General features: G+C 42.4%; 1 protein-coding gene across 1 annotated transcript in view; it reads left to right on the forward strand.

Annotated features, from left to right (window-relative positions):
* The window catches only part of ATAD2 (ATPase family AAA domain containing 2), a 1885102-nt gene that overhangs the window by 1453140 nt on the left and 410606 nt on the right, over positions 1-21356 (forward strand). Inside the window, exon 19 of the mRNA XM_044066177.1 lies at positions 11772-11924. Coding sequence (XP_043922112.1) covers positions 11772-11924 — 153 coding nt within the window. The remainder of the gene's footprint in view (positions 1-11771; positions 11925-21356) is intronic.

Genomic DNA, 21356 nt, shown 5'->3' on the forward strand with positions numbered 1-21356 from the left:
ATGTCATAAAGTGTTCCTATGATGCAGTTTCCCTGATCTGCAGATTCTGTAATACATAGGTATGTCCTACTCAGGTTACAGAGTCTTCTTTGAAATGTTAAATCCTAGATTCTCTGTTCCCCCGTTGGAGAGGGATGTCATTTTTTGACTGCTCCTCTGCTGAAGTCGTAAAGGGTTTGTAAGAAAGGGGCAAGCTAATGCAGGGAGTAAAACAACTTTTCCTGCTACCATTCTGTAAGTTTAACAGAAACTATCCCACTAACCCTGGATATTTCAGGAAACATTTAAGCCACGGCTGCAGATGTCAGGGAAACAGCATTATAAAAATAAATGGCAAGCAGACTGCAAGAAAAAAAGATGTGTCCCTGGGGTCGCCGTTGTCTAAAGAGTACATGACTCTCTAAGCACTCCTTTTCTCCCCATTGTGGCCACAAAACAAATTATTAACTTTACAGTCTTTTTCCTCGTCTTCCTTCCCAGTCCTTTTTGATAACACTAGATTATATTTCAATTTACAAAGACTTCAGGTGTTGAGATTATTTTGTGTCTCTGTTACATTTTCAATTTGCAGTTTTACACTTGGACTTTGCACAGCTCCAATGGTGGTTACAAAATGCTTAGCTGCAGTAGCTACCTTCTGTAGTCTTCAGGAATCCATACTTATCCTTACCTGGATGATTATCTCATCTTGGCAGATTCAGTTCATGACGTCCAGCATCCCTTTTCTTCATAATAAACCTTTTCTGTAAACTGGGTATCAATCTGAACATGGAGAAATCCATTTACTTCACTCTCCCACAGGTTAACATTTCTGGGATACGTTTTGGACACTTCTCATGAATTGTCTGCGTTTCTCCAGAAAAGGTTTCATTTTACCATCTACAGTTCTTAGATCTGGTTCACTGTTTTATGACCGCAGCAAGGGAGTTTCTCAGAATTGTAGGGTATACGGTTTTGGCTATTCTAATGACTCCTTTTGTCAGGCTTCATGTGAGAAACAGTCTGTTTTTTCAAGTCACCTTCAACTCAGAAACCAGTATTATTATGTGCTTTATGCTTTTCACCCTACCCCCATTCCCACCACCCTGTTAATCTCAAATTTTTGTAGAAAAATAATCATACCACAGAGCACATCCAACAAATCCAAATAATTTTCTATCTAACTTAACAGTCCAAACCAGATGGTTCAAATCAACAGCCACCCACTTGTACCCAGAGCACACAACAGTTATATAACCAGGACAGTCACAACTTGGACTTCCACCCCCTAATTCCAAATCCAAACCATTAATACTCCAAGTAATTCAGAATGTCAGACAAAACAGTATTTTTGATGAAATTCAAGGTAAACACCACCTATTTACAAAACACTAAAATACTTAATCATGTACTATTTAGCATTCACTCTCGTCACTTATAATACTGTACTGTTCTTCCACATAACTACTTGTACAATTCCTACAACACCAATTATCCCCTCCAGATCCACACAAAATTATCCAAGTAAACTCATACAATACTGTAACCTCCATGTTAACTCATTTTTTTACAGGGTCTATATTATATTCTCGAAAGCTGACAATGTCTAATGTGACATTGTCGATACGAGAATATGGAACGCTCAGAACTCAAGCATGTAATTAGAAATCTCCATAAGATGAGATTTCCGTTTACTGCAATGTAGTGCGGTCTCTGAGTTTAAGCCGTGGTGATGCAGCGGTAGCGTTGTTGCCTCGCAGCAAGAGGTTCTCCCATTTGATTCTCAGCTGAAGCGCCTTCTGTGTGGAGTCTGCATGTCCTCCCCGTGGTCGAGTGACGTTTGAAAGACATGAGTAAATGGGCGTGCCTTCGTTGAAGGTTGGGTGTCGAGCTGGCACCTTGGCACTGTAAAAATCTACTGCCAATCATTAGCGGTCCGGTGTTAAGCTGTGGCGACCCCTAACCGGGAAAAGCCGAAAGAAGTGTGGTCTCGGAGTTGGTATATTTAAGTAGCGGGGTGTGGGGTGCTTGGAGGCTTGCCCCCCCCCCCCCGCTTAAACCCGTTAGGGTACTTTTTTTTTCCGCGTGTGTTTTTATAAGGTCGATGTTTGAAGACATCGACCATATGTTCTCTGTTTTCAAACATCGATCTTATAATATACACCCTTTTTACAGCCTTGACTACATCCTCCTTAAAAAGATCAACATTCTCACTGTAGACAAACATAAATTCATCTATCAACTAAACGAGATTCCCAGGTAACAATCTGTCAAGATCGAATGTAGTATCCTGTGGAGATATTCATTCTAATCCTAGCCATAAATCAAAATATATCCTAAGTCAGTAAAGAGGCAAACACAGTGACTACCAAATTAAGTCATCACAAAGAATACTAAAAGCCTAACCATATACAGCTGGAATTCAAGAAGTATCTGTAACAAAATAACTCCATGCCTGGCTACAAGCATACAAGAAAAATATACAACTGGTCACAGAGAGCTGGCTTAAACCACACACACAATGAATTCCTTCCAGTTTCCAACCTACTTAGAAGGGACCAAGAAAACAAAAGGGTAGAACGTGATGAAATAATTTACAAAAACAACCTACATATCTCTCTAACTTTTCTAATAATGCTTACATTTTATCCAGCAGAGGTCCTCGTGTAACCTCAAAAAAAAAATTTCAAAAGTATATATTTCTTAGCAGCTTTGCCTTCCCCAGTATTAAAAAAAAACATACCGTCATAGAAAATATACTGTCCTGGGCAACTACAGCCATAAAAAAAGAACGCTTACTGCTAGGAGACCTCAGTGTTGATTGGTCTTCCCAAGATCCCAAGTGTCAGAAACCACTGAAGAATCTCTGACCTAACCCTAGCCATCAAATCTGGTACTAGAATTGGCAGAAAAGAAAGTCTGTTAGACTACATAATCTGTTCCCACCCATGAAAAATCACAAAGGCTGATAATTCCATGCATACTTTGACCATCATCTTGCATTCATCACTAGAAAGTCAATTGAAATGGCTAAAAATACATATATAAAAGCCGCAAGAAACCTCAAAAACTTCAGTCAAGATATATTTATTGAAACTCTGAAAAAGTGCAATTGTTTCCTATTTCTGAACCTTATACTTAAGCTGAAACCATCTTATACTTCAGTTCTCCTTTTCAGAATTTACTTAACCAACAAGCAGCTATTAAAAAAAGATCACGTCCAGCAATGCCCCTGTTAAACCACTGCAACTAAACTAATGAAACGTAGATGATGTGTGGTCTGAACGGCAAAAAATAGAACACCGGTCTTCCTCCGAACCTATTGTTACTAAAGAAACCTATCCAAAAAAGTCCTCACTGACACACAGCTGTGCAACAAACAGCTTCAGGAATCCATGGCAGCTTTGGTAAACCATTAACCTGTTATATCCAGGAAAAAAGCAGCAACTCAAACCAACTGCCATATGAAAATAACTATAGCTACAAAGTTGAATGAACAATTCACAACCTCATTCAGAAATGCCATAAGTAACAAAAACACGTGTCATACAAATCAACACCCCATACCAAATGCCTCAACTACAACCCACCAAGCTGCCTTATTTAAACAACCACTATTCTCGGCGAAAGCGTCTTTTGTGTGGAGACATGAATGAAGGGGCGTACCTTCGTTGAAGGTTGTGCGTCAGGGCTGGTAACTCGGCACGTAAAAATCTTCTACCAGTCATTAGCGGACCGGAGTTCTGCTGTGGCGACCCCTAACTGGAAAAAAGCCGAAAGAGACAACAACAGCAACAACTACTGTCACTATAAAAAAGCTTTTGAAGAAATGTAATCAAACAACTCTAGCACCTGACCAACTTCCTCCCGGATAGCTAAAGCTAGCAGCAGAGGCAATGTCTTGCCTAGTCTCTATTCTGATAAATTGATCTGTGAAGGAATCATACTTCCATAACTCTGGAAATTATCCCACATAGTACCAGTACATGGGAAAGGGCTCATCAACAGAACCGCCCAATTATAGGCCCATTTCAATACCATCTCCCCTATCTAAAATTGTAGAAAATTTTTTCATAAAAAAATCAACTTGTTTAGTACAAAATAATATGCTAGCAGATACATGGCACTGCTTCCATCAGTATCTCAGCATTGAAACAGCTGCTGTTGCATTCATGGAAGCAGTCAACTACTATACAAACCTGTGCCATTCTGCATCCATGTTGTATCTCAATCTATCAACAGCATTTGATACTGTATCCCACCAGCTACTTTTAAACAGGCTTAGCTTCAATGACACCACATTGCATTGGTTTTCTAACTACCTAGGAGAACACAAACAGTATCAGATCCCAGGACTCCTATTTCCCCACTCTCCCTGCAAATATAGGAGTACCCCAAGGATCAATTCTTGGACCTCTTCTCAACATTTTCCTTAATAAACACGTTAACTTCAGGGCATTAGATAAAATTCAGTCACATCTGTACAAACGTGGCTAGCACAAATCTGATGTACTAGTAGGCCTCCTAAAAACAAATAATTTCTGTTTGTTTACCATTTACAACCTCACACTAGTCACCCCCCTAGAGTGTTCTTGCCAAAGAAAATCAACATTGAAAGAGTATCCCACACCAAATGATTGGGAGTTAGAATTGATGATAGGCCAAATTAAGTCACCACATAGAACTTGCTCATTACTCATACAAAAAAAACTGACCGCAAGCTTTTAACTTTATATAATTCCAAACACTTAACACGTCATGCCAGAAAAGCCACTGCAGCCCTATTAGTACTTAACATTACATACACCTCTGCTATATTTAACAGTCTATGGCAAAGCCAAGTATCCAAACTCCCAACTACAAAATTAAGTTCACTACTAACCTAGGACCCAGAACCCACTGCTGAACAGAACTACATCTGTTACAGTGGTGTGACTTCAAACCACTCCTCTTTTCTCAACTAAACTCCTTTCACAGCCGGCAGATATAAAAGTTCTATGCTACTCCTCTCCCTCTTGCTGCCCTCATACTCTTTACCTAGAAAACTTTAATCCAGAAACCAGTATCCTTTCAAAAATGAAAAATCAAGCAGCACTCGTTGACTCTGTATTCAGTAAAAATAGCAAATATGTGGAATAGTATATTCACAGCCTTCAGGTTTTTGAATATAAGCACAAGAATCATTTGAAATCAACAGTTTGCAAATGGTTAGTTCTACCCACCTAATGTGTTTTCTGAACTAGACTTGTATTATCCATCCAGTGTGTCACAAATGCCACTTTGCAAATAGATATGCACAGTATAAATATATGTCAATGATCCTTGTCACGCTTGTAAATATCTGTTGAGATACTTGTAATGCTTGTTAATTTTCATGAAAATCATTGTGATTATTGGTTTGATTGTAGTATTTCAGCTGAAATTGCATGCACTTCATCATTAATGTCTTGTATGCACTATTGGTTTGGGGCTTTTTTCCTTGGGCCTCCACTGAAAAGTGGCAGAACTCTGCCCAGAGGGACTTTCCTGGTTAAAGTCCATAAATAAATAAATAAATCCAGGTCTTCCTCTGTCCCCTTCCACTCCAACTCTGTCTGTACCAACAGACACATCAGACTGCCCTGGAGGTGGATTTCAAAGGAATTCAAATTCCAGAGATTTGGAATCCCTATTTTAAAAAGAAACTCATCAGCCTCAAACAAGTGAAAGACATGATCGAGGCATTAAAATCCTTGAACCAATTGTGGACTCCATTATCACTTTTGGGGATTACAGACACCACCACAGTTTTGTGGTACATGAACAAGAGACACCAGATCTTACCCAGTGTGCAGATTAGCCATGATTTTTTGGGAGGCAGTATCTCAGCAGAATCTCTCCTGTGAGGCAGCATGCATCCTGTTAGAACAAAACACTGTAGAAGATTCTCTTAGCATACATAGATCTTCAGGAGATTGTCCACCTTTGGGGTTATTTTCATCATGGGACCTCCCCCAGTGTTAGGACACACTCCAGTAGTGCTATGGCTACTTCTGAGATTTTTTGAAAGGGGTGAGCTGTAGACCTATTTTAGAGGATATATCTGCCATAAGTGCACATATTCACTAAACATTGCAAAACTGACCCCTTTTCCAGAGCCAGAGTAGGATTTGATTGATTTTTCAGGTTCATCTTGATGCTGATCCTGCATCCTCTACCCTGTTTAAGCTTTGACAATCGTCCCTTATAGCATTGTGGTACTGCAGTAGTGATCCACTGATTAACATGGTTCAGATATATAAATAAACTTGCCATAACGGTAAATGTTCGAAAAGATCATTGTTGCAGTACTAATGCCGTCTCTACTTCCCCCTTCTTGCACAGATTTATGTATATTTTTCTGGGCTACTTTATCATAGCTGGAGTGGTGTCTCCCTCCCTTGTTTCTGGCATGGCATAGGATTACAAATTTTGATCTATCAGGATATGTTGTATCTTCTGGCTACAGCCTCTCTTAATAAGAGGCAAGAAAACTGGAGTTTTGTTGCCCTTATGTTTCCTTTAATACCTGTGTATCTTTGTGTGGAAGGAAGGCACCCAGAAATGTTGGTATATTGTCTGAAACTTTGATCTTTGACAGGATACATTCTATTAGTTGCAATATTGATTTATTCAAACATCTACTGCTATGGTAAGTTTACTTACATGCCACTTTACCCCTGGAAGTATACGTGAGCATTAATAGTCTGTCTGTAAGCACAATAAGCCATATTTCTTTTTTTATACTTGGTAGAGTTATAGTAAGTTTTTTGAAAGTTGTGCAGGAAGCTATAAACTAACATCTCATATAACACTTTCTCCTTCTCTCACCTTTATTCCTACCCACCTCTATCCCTCCACCAACATATTCTAACTCCTCTTTTACACATCCTAATGGACCCAACATACAAATCTTTATTCACAAACCTACTACTCTTAACTACAACTCTTGCTTCTCTAACTATTCTATACACACTAACCTTCTTTGAACATTCTTCTCTTTCTGAGCAACACCACCCCTACCAACAAACTCTACCTCTTTCTCACATAAACTCACTTAAACATAGTAACATAACTGCCACCATCTACATACTTCCAAAGTACCATAGATCTAATCATGTTACTCTACAACACCCCCTATTAGATGGTGATATTCATCCAAACCCTGGCCCCAATACTAATACTCCCAATAACCCTCACAGTCTAACATTTCCTACTATTACTACCCCTAATAGACCATCTAACTCCCTCCTGATAGCTCACCTTAACATCCGCAGCATTAACAATAAAATTGCCCACCTACATGCACTATTAGAGGTGCACTCATTTGACATTCTCTGTATTACAGAAACATGGCTAAAACCCTCTACTCTGGACCAGGAGATTACCCCTCATGGATATAATATCCTAAGATATGACCGCAAAATTAAAAAGGGTGGAGGAGTAGCCATTTTGTATAAATCTGAACTCCAAGTGTCACCCTTCATTGTGCCACTACCCTCAGATACCAATGCAGAAACCCTTACTGCCAAGCTACAAATCAATAACTCCAAATCTATCTATCTAATTTGCACATATCTCCCTCCTGGAAATAATATTAATACACTTGAAAACATACTTAGTCACCTATCTACCCACCTACCTCAGGAAACCATTGTATTAGGAGACTTTAATATAGACTGGGCAACCTGTAGTTGCCCTAATCCTACCAATCACAAATCTACACAGTTTTTCACAGATAATAACCACCTCTACTAGAATCCATAAGCCAAGCAACCCACCCTAGACTGGATCCTTCTCAACAGCCATTTTGATACTTATAAACCAGGAACCCTTCCTGACGATATCAGTGACCATATGCTAACCGATATCATTAAACAAAGAATTCACAGCCCCAATACTAATAATTTTAAATCCTCTCACTCCAAAAAAAATTCTTTAATCCAGACAGCTTCCAAAACGAACTAAAAGCATGTGACTGGTCACCAATGTCTCATCTTCAACTTGATGAAGCAGTGACCTACTTTAATACTAGAGTCCTTCAAATCCTAGATTACCACGCCCCCATTCACTCATCCTGAATAAGAACCAAAATTGCCCCCTGACTTACAAAACATACTAGGCAAAAGATCCTCTTCAGAAATAAAATTTGGGCCAAATGGAGAGCCTCCAAAAGTCCATCAGATCACTTTTACTTTAAACAATTAAGAAATGCTACCAAGAAAGACATTCTCAGAGACAAAAAAGACTATTACCTTCACCTTCAACAAAGCCACCAACAAAAACCTGAAATATTCTGGACAGGCATTAACAAACTTCTTAAACCAGGGCACTCTAAATGTCCTGCCCCTTCAAGATTTAACCATAATAACTCTAACCTGATACCTGATGCCTTTAATAACTATTTTACAGAAGCCATTCTAACCCTAGCTAATACTTTACCACCCATCACCACTCCACCATTAAATACCAATAGTACTCTAACTCCAACCTTTCATATTCAACCTGTACCCACATCCCTCATTTGCAACCTCCTTCAAAAACTTAAACCATGCTCCCCTTCTGCTGACTGTCTTCCAGCAGAATTCCTGCAAATTGCAGCTAAAGAAATTGCCTATCCCATCTCCATCCTTATAAATAGAACAATTTTAGAAAGCAAAATCCCTTCCATATGGAAAGTATCTCACATCATCCCTCTACATAAAGGTGGATCATCTACCGAGCTCTCCAACTTTCGGCCTATTACCTTACTCTCTCCAATAGCTAAAATAATGGAAAAGTGTATACACAAACAACTACTTGCCCACCTTCTCCCTAACAATTTACTTGCCGACTGCCAGCATGGTTTTAGGCCATTCCATAGCACAACAACTGCCTTGCTATCATTTTCTGACTCCATAAACAAAAATCGTACCAATAATAGTTTCTCCTCTGCACTGTTTATTGACCTCTCAAAAGCCTTTGATATGGTGAATCATAACATGCTTATTGACATACTTAAAAGCCAAATCACTCGACACACAAGGACTACATTGGTTTAAATCTTGAAAGCAGACAGCAAGCAGTACTTTGGGATAATAATCTTTCTACTTCCCTCCCTGTAAACATTGGAGTACCACAAGGCTCTGTATTAGGACCCCTTCTCTTTTCATTGTTTATTAATGATCTACATACCAAAATTCCTCAAGCCACCTGCATACAATATGCAGATGACTCAACTTTAATTTGTTCAGCCAAATCCATAACCTCTCTCCAGTCCCTCACTCAAACAGAATTTAACAGTGTTGAAAATTGGTTTATGCAACACTGCCTCCTTTTAAACCCCCAAAAAACAAAATTATTGCTCTTTGCTCCTACTCATGTCACCTCATCCACACTTCACAGTAACCTCTAACAATGGAACTAACATATCCCCTGACACTATAACCCGTCTACTGGGAGTAACAATTGATAACAACCTTAGCTATGATGACCATATTAGTGCTACAATAAAGTCTGTCAACAAAATACTAGGCACCCTTTACAGAATCAAATCCTTCCTTACCCTTTCAGCCAGAATCACTATTGCCCAAACTCACCTGATCTCTACCCTTTTCTATGCTTCTGCGATATATACCAACCTATCTAGAAACAACTTCACCAAACTTTCTACTAGTTATAACAACATAGCCAGATTTGCCACTGGCACCCCTTTCAGAACTCACCACCGTCACAACCTCGAACAACTGGGATGGTTAGAACTGCAGAACCTACTACTTTGTCAACAACTTATCACCCAAAAGATCCTTTATCACCCTAATAATACCCCAATCCTTACTTATCTGATTACCTCCTACAAAAATCTTGCAACTCTACGCTCAGCTAACAAAATTCTAGTCTCCACTATTAAATCTAACAACAAACCTGAGGACTCACTTTTTGCCAACACAGTAGGAAAAAACTGGAACCACCTTCCTAGTGAACTTTCATCTCTTGCTTCCACTCATCTCTTTAAAAAGCATCTTAAAGAATATCTTAAAACTCACTGGCTTTGTCCCTGCTCTAACCCAGACTGAAATACCCTGACTGTTATCTCTTTCCCCTTTTTGCTCTCCTTACAGTTCTATACTCCAGTGTTCTATGCCACATACTTGTAAAAAAAAAAAAAACAATTATATACAAGACATTTTTACAACTCAATATTTTTTTTCTTTTTTTGATTGCGCTCTCTCAAATTATTGCTCTCAGTATTTGATCTTAGTGTTAACCTATATAACTTATGTTAACCTCAATGTAACAATGTCCTGTAATTTATTTTGACTATTACTGTATATTGTAATCTTTGTCACTACTTATGCTTGGAGCTTTTCTCCCCGGGCCTCTACTGAAAATGGACATATATCCAGTTAGACTAGCCCGGTCAACAAATGTAAAATAAATAAAAATATACAAGGGGGCACTCTGAAGATTATGGTTAGGAGGAGGCTTGTGGGAATGATTGAATTGATTAGTGAGGTGCAGCAAGGGCCTCTGGAGCAGTTACTTCCATATAATTTGTCTGATAAAAGTAATGTCTTTCGGCTTTTTGTGGTTGGGGGTCGCCACAGCGGCACTCCGGTCCGCTAATGATTGGCAGTGGATTTCTATGGTGCTGAGTCGCCAGCCCGATGCCCAACCTTCAAAGAAGGCACAACCATTCACGCTAGCACCTACCTGCATGTCTTTAATGTCACTCGACTGTGGGGAGAACATGCAGACTCCACACGCTCCGGCTGAGAATCAAACGGAAGAACTTCTTGCTGTGAGGCGACAGTGCTAACCGCTGCATCACCGCAGCCCTAATATTTATGTCTGATATGTTAGTGATTAACAGACTGAATATTTGTACAGGTGCAGAAATCAGGGGCCAGACCCTGACTGTAGGAGAACTCTTGAAAAGGGACTTTGAAGTCCTCCAGATATTAGTAGATTAGTGACTGAGTGTAGGGGTCTTTAAACTGGCAACAACCCAAAGCCACAAGTTAGAAGATGCTAAACTGAGAGAAAGTTGCTGAAAAAAAACTGTAATCACATCAGCTGTGGATCACCAGGTACAAGTAGAGAGGACAGTAGGAACAGCCAAAGGCATAGGTTTCGCTGATTTTATAGTCTAGCAAAAATATTTGAAGCTTGAAGGGACTACAGCTAGTGAGCCTAGGGTTCAGACCTAGATTACAGTACTTGATCAAGTTGCATAAGGATAGCCCAACATATGGAAGAATAAGCCATAAAGAAATGCTGTTAATTGAAACTGTAAGTCCACTGCGGTGGAAAAAAAATCAAAATAAGTAGTCTTTGTGAGCCAGAGCTCAGTCAGCATAATGCCAGATAAAAGCTGAACTGGGTGAGGGGTAATAGGTTAGCATAGCACTGACATCAGTAGTAGATGAAGTTCTCCTTGGGCTTTGTGTCTGTGTGGAAGAATGTTGTGATTTCTCAGTCATATGTTTGTATGTATTCTCTTTGTGAACATTTTTTTTAATTTAATTAAATGTTTAATTGTATGCTATTAGTTGTATATACCAGTATTATAAATATGATGCCTTCACCTGCTCAAAAACTGTAGCATCACCAGTTAAAATGTTATCAGAAATAATTCTAGTAATGGAGTACACCTTCCAGTTTAAGGGTGTGATTTCTGACAGAGGTAAGAAATTTGAAAACAAGTACATGCATTAAAACTGCTCTGGTAGTATTACCTATTTGTCTTGTGTTACTCAGAAGTAATATATTCTGTCGTTCTTGAAATATTATAGGTTGCTGTTCTTCAAAGTTTGCACCTTCGTATTGCCATGTACTGCCAAAACAAAACTTTTCTTCAGAGTGCAGGTTACCAGAGTCTGACCATTTGAATAAAAAGTCAGAGAATCATACCATGTCAGTGGTTTCAAGCACTCCTGTTTCAGCATGTAAGTTTTTTGTACTGGTGTCGTGTGTATATTTGTGTAATAATCTCACCTTTCTTACCGTCCTGTGTTTGCAGATTGTTCTAGCACTGACTTTAGTCTTTTTATTGCAGTAACCAGTCAGTTGTGACCTCTAGTCACAGAGGTATAGATGGTACATTTCTAAAAAGTCCAGCTTTCATTTACTTCTGTACTAGTGAATATCTCAGCTGTGCCACGTGTTTTATTTGTATAATGAAGCATTCTGTGGTCATGACAGAGGACCTGTAATTTAATATTGTGAATAACTATATGGTATGCTTTTCTATGAATGTATAACAGTATATTAATGTTGACAGTGTTGTAGGTGGAGTTATTTATATTTTACAGTAGATTTTCGCACCAAAATGTTAGTAGTGTCAGTCTTTGGGTTATGGCTCAGCAGTAGCCTTGGGCAGACTATCTGACTTTTCATTTTTGTCTCCAGGTCCCCTGGTGTGGTGTTAGTACCACAGTTGTGTGACACAAGGGTCAGACACATCCTCCAGGAGTGTATCATTGCTGAGTTCAGGTACAAGAGAACCAAACTCTTAAGATGCAGGCTTCCAGAATCTGCTGCCAGTGTTAATACATCTGCTTCCTGGGGATTCTACCACTAGTCTAGTGATTATAAGAGAGACAGAAGACCCACAACATTATAGGGCAGCAGTCTGTTTCCACATGAGCTTGTGCCTATGGATAGATCTGTTTTTCAAACAGTTGATTACAGGGTGCAGATCTAGGTTATGAGTAATGCTAGCACTCCCACCCCCGTTCAGCCTGCTAGGATCCTGATTTTTGAGAGTGATCTGGAATCTGGGGTTTGGAAGTGTCAGAGTCTGAGCAATTTCCTCTTGAGTATGAACAGATTTAGAAACCTAAGTGCTGGCTAAATTTAGAGATGTATTAAGCTGGGAGCAATTGTAAGCTTGCCCCTAAAATCATTAAGGTATATTACACTGGATGTGGTGGCCTTACCTCCATTGATTCTGATTGTGTTTGGTACAGCAGCTAATGAGATCCTTAAACACTGGGATGACAGAAGCAAACTGCAAGTGATATCAGAAATGTCCTATATTCCTAAGCTTTCCTTGAGTAAGCAGGATGATTTTTGGCAGCTCAACAACCAGAAGTCCTAGCTGAACAAAAATCAAGGCACCAAAAGAAAATGGTAGGATGAGAACTTTGCCAAACCTAACAAGAGGGGCTCCTGCTCCTTTTCCCAAAAAGGATGACCCCCCAACCTATGACTTTGCTGAGGCCTGACACCAGTCTTCCTCAAGTCCCCCTCTGGGTGTACTGTCTCAGAAGTTGGCCAAGCTACCTTTCTGAGAGCGATCAGTGATTTCTAATAAATGGGTGCTTAATGTTGTTTGCAGAGGTTACTGATGGTAGAGGAAGTAACATTTGCTTCCATTCAAAGGAGTTCTCCCTCATCTGCTAGACCATGCTTTTTTTTCCCCCCAGTGCTCTGACAGATGCTGGACTCTGAGGTCATAGAACTGCTCCCTCTTTTGGAAGGAATGAAAGGTTTTTACTCCATAATTTTCCTGGTTCCCAAAAAACAGCTGTTATGGAGATTGGTGTTAGGCCTATCCTTTCTGAATACTTTGTCAGTGCCCCAGAGTTTAGGAATGCTCACCATGCAAATAGTGCTCCCTCCTTTGCCAGACCACTGCTTCATGGTGACCCTGGACTTGAAGGACGCAGATTATATCTCTATTGTTTACTGCATCATGAGATATCTTGATTTATTGTCTGGTTCATAGGTTCATACTAGGCTATCTGCCCTAGGGCATTTATAAGCCTAGCCAGAGTATGTTTGGCTTTCGCCACCCATTTTAAATTAATTTTGCTATGCCCTTTTTCGAGGTTAGTATACTGTGCCTCTGTCTAACAGTGACACAGAAGTGATACCCGGGGTAAACCTACGATCTCCCATCCACTCATCAAGATTCCTCTTGGAGAGTCAATGAGGGACTCTGCCTAACCTGGACTGGGATTTTATTCCAGAGTGAAGGGAGCCTCTGGGTTATGAATCTGTCCCTCCAGCATGTCCTATTTATTTCAGTGCTGAGGTTTGTCTCTCAAGCGCGTAGCTCAATGGGATTTGGATTTTTTGAGGTGCAGCATGTCCCTTAATTTCGGGTTGGACATGGCTTTATACGTCAGGCACAGATCGCCTCTGAGCAGGCAGTATGTCACTGAGTAGAGCTGGAGTTTCTTTAACCGGGCAGCATATGGCATCTGTTTGAGCCCTTTGATCCTCTTGGTGAGGTACTTTTGGGGTCTTGCCAGTTGCTGCAGGTGTTTGGTAAGGTACATCCCACAAGGGGCATTGTACTCTATTATGGGCCTGATGAGGGATGAGTAAAGAGGCACCATGACCTCCCCTGATCTAGATGTGAATCCCTTCATGATTAGGTGGGCTATATAAAATGTTTTTCTAACCACTTTGGCCATGTGGTTGTCAAATGAGAGATTATCAACTTGGGTCCCCAGGTCCCTAATTACTTCTTCTGTACTTAATGCATTACCACCTATGTGGTAATTTGTGGGCACTTTGTTTTTGCCAAAGGGGATGACTGTACACTTTTTGGCGTTTAGCTTGAGGCCATGGCTCTGGCACCAGTTGTCTGTTTCTATGAGGCCCTTTTGGAGGATGCTTGTGTCGGCTGGAGAGTCTATTATGGCGCCCAGTTTGCAGTCATCTGCGAACTTGGTCAGCCACAGTCCTTCCGTGTTGGCCTTTACCTCTGAGAAATATATACCGAACAAGAGAGCTCCCAGGACTGAGCCTTGTGGGACGCCACTTGTAACTGTTTTGGAGTCTGACATGGCTCCAGCAATTCTAACCATGTGGGTTCTGTCCTTGAGCCAGTTTGCAACCCATCTAGTGACATAGGGGTTTATATTTAAGCTGGTGAGCTTATCTGTAATGCTCGAGTGGGGTACTGTATCAAAGGCTTTTGCGAGGTCCAGGTAGGCTGTGTGGACCACCTTCCCTTCGTCAATGGCCTTGGTTTGGTGACTGTTTCAAAGAAGTCAACCAGGTTTAAGAGGCAGGATCTGCCCTTAACAAAGCCGAACTGGGTAGGATCCAGTGTCTGTAGGTCCCCAATATCTTTATTTATGAGGTCCATGATGATCCTTTCCATAGCTTTGCAGACCAAGCTAGTCAGGTTTATGGGGCAATAGTTTCCAGGGTCCATTGAGGCACCACCTTTGTGGAGAGGGACCACTGTTGCTGTACGCCACTCTTTGGGTACATATCCTGTAGTAAGGCTGAGATTGAACAGTAGTTTTATGTTTGGGTTTAGCTCTTCTTGGAGTTCATGTAGGACGCAGCCTGGGACACCGTCTGGTCCCATTGATGCTGTGTTTTTTGCTTTGGAGAGGGCGTCTCTTACCTGAGCATCTGAGATGTCAGGAGGGCAGCACTCTGCTGGGATAGATATTTGCCCTTTTGGTGGGGAGTTTGCGCTGAACCTGTCAGCTAGGATGTTGGCAATGTCTGTGGGTTCGGTGTATTTTTTGTCATTTTAGACTAATTCTGAGCATATCTGGGAATTCCCACCCAGGTTCCTAACATAACTAAAGAAAGCCTTGTGATTATCCTTAGTGTCCTGTGCAATTTTTCTCTCGAAGCTGGCCTTAGACGATTTTATGAGTGCCCGTAGTTTTTTGCTAATACTGATCAGAGATGCCTTCCCTTTTTGGGATTTTGCTCTATCATGTAGTAGCTTCCTCCTATTGTATAGTTTGTTTATTGCTGGTGTCCACCAGACAGGACATCTGCCTTTGGAGGATTGGGTCTTGGTTTTATTTGGGATTGCATGATCCATGCACTCCTGAAGGTGTTCATAGAATGCATTTATAAAGGATTCTGCGGTCTGGGCCGTATTTTTCACAGGCCCAGGGGCTTTGAAGGATACCACCTCGGTTTTGAGGAGTGTGAAATTTGCTTTAGAGAAGTTCTTCACTGTGGTTTTCTGGGCAGGGGGTGGGTTCGGGATGTGAATATCCAGTTGGATTAGTTTATGGTCTGATCTTACCAGTGAGGGATACACTTCTGGTCTCGAGCATAGAGTCCCCATGTTGGTGATGATCAGGTCCAGTATGTTTTCCCCTCTTGTGGGAGTGGTAACAAGTTGTTCCATAGCATTTGAGTTTATGAATTCTAGGAACCTTTGGGCTAGGGTGTTGGAGCTAGAGTAATGCTCCTAGTCTATGTTTGGGTAGTTGAAGTCGCCCAATATAATGTTGTGTGGAGAGACCTTCATATTTTCCAGTGTTCTCAGGAAGGCCAAGTGGGGTTCCTGGGTTTGGGAGGGTGGTCTGTAGCAGGCTATAAACTGGAAGGCAGTTTTACCCACTGTTAGTTGCACATGGATAGTCTCTGATGCTTCGTGCTGTGCCACCAACCTGGAGGTGTGGGTATCTTTGATGAATATTAATACTCCCCCTCCTTTTGTAGTTCGGTCCAAGTTTTGGGGCTGAAAAGCATGGTATGAGGTATAACCTGGTAGTGCTGGGGTGCTCTCGGGAGCCCTGAACCAGGTTTCTGTTACTGCACAGATATCGATGTTCTCCATGCTAAGGAGAGTTTCGAGTGCGTGCATCTTGAGGTTTAGACTTCTGGCATTGAGTAGCATTACTCTTAGTTTCTTATCCCTTGTGATACCTATGGAGGTAGGTTTGTCTTTTGAGCTTTGCCTAAAAAAGGCACTATGGGGGTAGCAAGAGCCTTTGCCAATATCCGAAAGCCCAGGGGTGACCGGCGCAAGCCGTCCTTAGCGAAGCATCGTGGCTTGTCGAGCATATCATCCCAGGCTGACAGGCATTGGATCCCCTTTGAATGACACCAATACTTAAGCCAATTGTTGAAATTGATCATCTTGTCTTCATATTGTGGTATCATTCTTGGTGAGGGTAAGATGCTACTCATCATCAGTTCTCTGCATTTCCCTTTGGGCTGTTGACTGCACCTCAAGTGTTTACCAAATACCTTGCCCCTGTAGTGTTCGACTGCTGGCATTCACATTTTTTTTCCTTACTTGGTCAACTTGCTGCTTTGTGCAGAGTCTATATCCAGTTGTTTGGAACTGCTAGAAAAGGTCTCATATTTACTCTGCCAGCTAGGGTTTAAGTTGAACTTTCAGAAGTCATGCCTGGCACCCTCACAAAGTCTCATCTTCCTCCTTAATTAACACCAACAGAAGAATGCCCTTTATTCCTGAAGACAAGATCCTGTCTTACCAGACAGTTTTTCAGGAGTTCTTCAGGAGGCACCTCATTTCGGCAAAGAGAATTCCTAAAAATTCTAGGGCTGATGGCATCCACGATACCACTGGCATGTCTACACATGAGGAAAATTCAGTGATATGTCTGAAATTGTTTGACCCAGCACCTACATTCCTTGAAGTCCCAGATGCCAGTGCTGTGCTTCATCATATGAAAGTTGCAGTGGTAGAGAGCACAATTGAGTTTCTGTCCAGGACTTCTCCTCTTCCTATCTGTACCAGCGTGGTTTGCTCAGGCAGATTCAATGGGACTAAGTGTGGGCCACTTGGGAGCCTAAGGAAGCACATCAATATCAAGGAAATGTTGGCGGTGATGCATGCCTTGAAAGTCCTTCACCACCTATGGGCTCCGTATTTGTCCTCCTCATTACTGGCAACACCACAGTGATGTGGTACTTCAGCATAAAGGGTCTACAAGGCCATACCCTCTGTGCGGTTGGTAGTGATGGCCTGTGAGCTGGATTTACACCATTCTCTGACTCTTCAGACATCATGTCGGACAAAAACATCGTCACAGAGAGACTAAGCAGATATTTGTCAGACCTGCAAGAGAGCCAGCTCGAGGTGGTGCTGTTCCAGGATCTAGTGTAGATGTGGGAAACGCCTTGAACATATGATAAGTTGTCTATCTCGCCTTCATTCTTGCTGTTTGGGATCGGAGCCGATCCTCGGCTCTGACTCGGCCATCTTCAATAGCTCGAGAGCTGTTTACTGGCTCGAGGCTACCCCTTATCCCATAATGCCTAGCGATAGCTACCCAGATCTCGTTTGCCGCTTCACCTGCGAGGGTGTCATTTTTCTGGCTCAGGCTCGTATATTTAACTTTTTGTGTAAACTTTCCTTAGAATTTAAACTTTCTAGTATCCTTTCTATTGTAGAGTTAGTTATACGTGTTGTAGTTATATTTTCTATAGTCTCTACCTTTTTTGACAGAACTCGTTTAATTAAGTTCGAGAGTTCTCCACCCCTCCCTAGGTTAGCTGTTTAACTTCGAGGCTTTCCTACTTCTTTTTTCCCCTTATTGTAAAAAAATATATGTATGTATAATAATTAATTATATTATATCTTAGATTTCCTTTATAGTTATAGATAGTACTGGTGTGTTTTGTCTAGTGTAATACTGCTTTTTGTCTGTATTTACTTAGTCTACCCTTTTTTGGTACAGTCATGTCTAAGGAAGCTAAGGTTTCTGGATTCAAGAAGTGTGACTCATGCTGTCAGAAAATGTCTCTAACAGATGGGCACACTAGTTGCATCTACTGTTTGTGCGCTGTTCACCTGCAGGACTCTTGTTCTATTTGCCATGCTTTTAGTCCAAGAGTCCTGCAGGAGCGTAAGAACAAACTGATTCTTTGGAGTCTCTTAAAACCCCAGGATTCATTGGCAAAGATTTCACAGCCAGTGAAATCCCCAAAATCCACTAAGCCATCGGCTCCACCCTCGGAGCCGACTCCTGTGCAGGATTTACCTTCTAAGTCGGTTCCGGCTGGCACCGACAAGACAACCTCCCCGTCGGCTCCATCGGATGCTTCGGAGCCGTCACAGAGCCACAAGAGGCTGATGTCCCCTTCCTTAGAGTCGGTGCATTTGGCTCCTCGGCCTCCATTACTTCAAAGTGAGCGTAGCCACCGATCCTGTCACTCCTCTCGATCCTCTAGGCTGTCGGATCACAATCTGGAGGGAGTAGTCAGTGGGTTGCTCAAGTTGCAGGCACTAACTAAATTATTGTCCAGCCCTCCTCAACAGGTATTGGCTCTGTCCACTTCACTTGATGTTTCTCCTCCGACTCCAATGAGTTCGGAGCTGGAGTTCGTTGGGGTTCGAGTAGTGGAACCGTCGGCTCCGATAACCATATCCCCTTCTGTTCCGACGTCGGCTCCGATTACCATTGAAGGATCTGGATGCCGAGGCTCCCTCATCGTCTCCGAGGGGGAGAGTGGCATCGGACCCTTGTCCGACCCCATTCTCCCTCTCGGAGCATCGGTGCAGGTGAGCTCGGCTCCAACATCAGCCTCGGAGCCGTCCCCCTCAGCACGGAGAAAGATTCCTATATCTTTGGAACCGGAGCTTTCTCTGCCTCGAGACAGGGACGCCTTTGAGGTCATTCAGAGTGTGCTGTCCCCCGAGTCAGTTCCACTACCGGCTCTACCAGTTCCGTCCCCCGTAGTGCCTGTGCCAACCTCTGCTCCTCCTCCAGACCCCAAGCGTGGGGAACCAAGGCTCCAGGACACCCCATTGGGTGTTTCCTCTTCTTCCTAGGCTTCCCCTGATCACTCAGAGGAGCCCCCTCAGAAGAGGAAGTGCAAGAGGAAGCATATTGACTCCCCTGAGTCTGTCACTTCTGATACAGACTTAGATGAATCGGAAGGGTCCCCGAGAGTCCCCTCTGAAAATGTTTCCTTCTCAGACATCCTAGAAATGCTTAGGCAGAGGGGGAACTGGAATCCCCTAGCCCCTACCGAGGATGAGTCTGTATTCCTGGATGCTTTCGGTTCCCGACCTTCCACCTCCTGGGTTTCTCTGCCTTTCGACCCACTTATGTCCATAGTGGCTCGTAAGGCTTGGTCAGCTCCCAAACAGTGGAACCAACTCCAAGGAGACCTAGTAAATTTATTACAGCCCCACAGGATAAGCAATTCCTTTCTAAGAGTGTGCCTGTTGATGCCATGGTGGTAGCACCAGTCACCAAAAAAGAGCTAGCAGAGACCTTTTCATCTGTTCATTCCCCTAATAAGGAGTCTAGGACGATGGACAGGTACGGATAGTGAATGTTTGCTTCAGCGACCTTCTCCATGAGATCACTGAACTATCTGTCATTTTACTCTTCTTCAAAGGGATCTCCTTAAAGAGCTTGGAGATGCCCTTCTTCAAAGGGATCTCCTTAAAGTGCTTGGAGATGCCCTTCAAGATCCTACAGCTGAGGGAGCACAAGCCAACATAGCTTCCCAGCTAGCGACGCTTAATTCTATAGTTAACCCCTCCATGAGGCTCATTTCCTATGCAGCCGGTGGAGCAAGTAGAGCCGTGGGCACGGGTGTAGCCCTTAGGAGGCATGCATGGATGCAGTTGTCACTTTGTGAAACCCTTTCGAGCGTCCTTCACCAATACCCCCCTTTGATGGCTCCTTTCTCTTTGGGCCACAGGTGAAAGACACTTTGAGTAGGTGTGAGCAAGAGGGCAAGAATCTCTTTGCCGTGGGAGTCCGTTTTTCCACTCCCTCTAGACCTTACCCCAAGGGTCAGAAGAGTGGGAAAATGTGGTTCCGTAAATCTCAGGGAGCCTTGCTTGACACATGTAGTGATTTTTCCTCCAGAGGCAGAGGGGGAAACAATAATACACACTGCCCCCGTGGCAGAGGTGGTCCGCAGAACCAGGGCAACAGAGAATCTTTCTCTTATAAGCCCTTCCAGCATCCCTGAGGGGGTTGCCCGGCTGCTCATCTCTGGAGGCAGTCGGGGGAAGACTTTCACTGTACCCAAAAGCCTGGCTAAATTTAACAAAAGGCAGATGGGTATGGTCCATTATATCCGGAGGTTACAAAATTCCCTTCCATCAACCCCCCTTACAGTCAAAGAAAATCCTTCCGGATGTGCCACCCAATCTGAAGGAGTAAGCAGTAATAGAAGTTTCAAAACTGCTAGAAAAAAGAGCCATCCAAGAAGTCCCCGCAGACCAGCACAGATCTGGAACTTACTCAAGGTTCTTTTTGGTACCAAAAAAGACACTGGGCTGGAGACCGATTCTGGATCTCAGCAGACTAAACGAGTCTGTACAAAGAACAAAGTTTTGGGTGGTCACGCTACAGTCCATTCTACCCTTTCTGGGTCAGGACAATTGGATGTGCTCGATAGATCTTCAGGACGTGTACTACCATATCAAGATGGACAGACGCTCCAGGAGATTTCTTCGCTTTCGGGTGGGGGCCAGTCATTACCAGCTCAGAGCTCTGCCCTTTGGTCTCACAACAGCCCCCGGGGTGTTCACCAAGTGTATGGCAGTGGTCACGGCTCACCTGAGACGTCAAGGATTCCAGGTGTTTCCATATCTAGACTGGCTACTCACTGCTACCACTAGGCATCAACTCCTACAAGCGCGGGATTATACAATCACATCC

The sequence above is a fragment of the Protopterus annectens genome, chromosome 3.part1, assembly GCF_019279795.1.
Source record: "Protopterus annectens isolate FY-2018-M chromosome 3.part1, PAN1.0, whole genome shotgun sequence".
Lineage (NCBI taxonomy): Eukaryota > Metazoa > Chordata > Ceratodontiformes > Protopteridae > Protopterus > Protopterus annectens.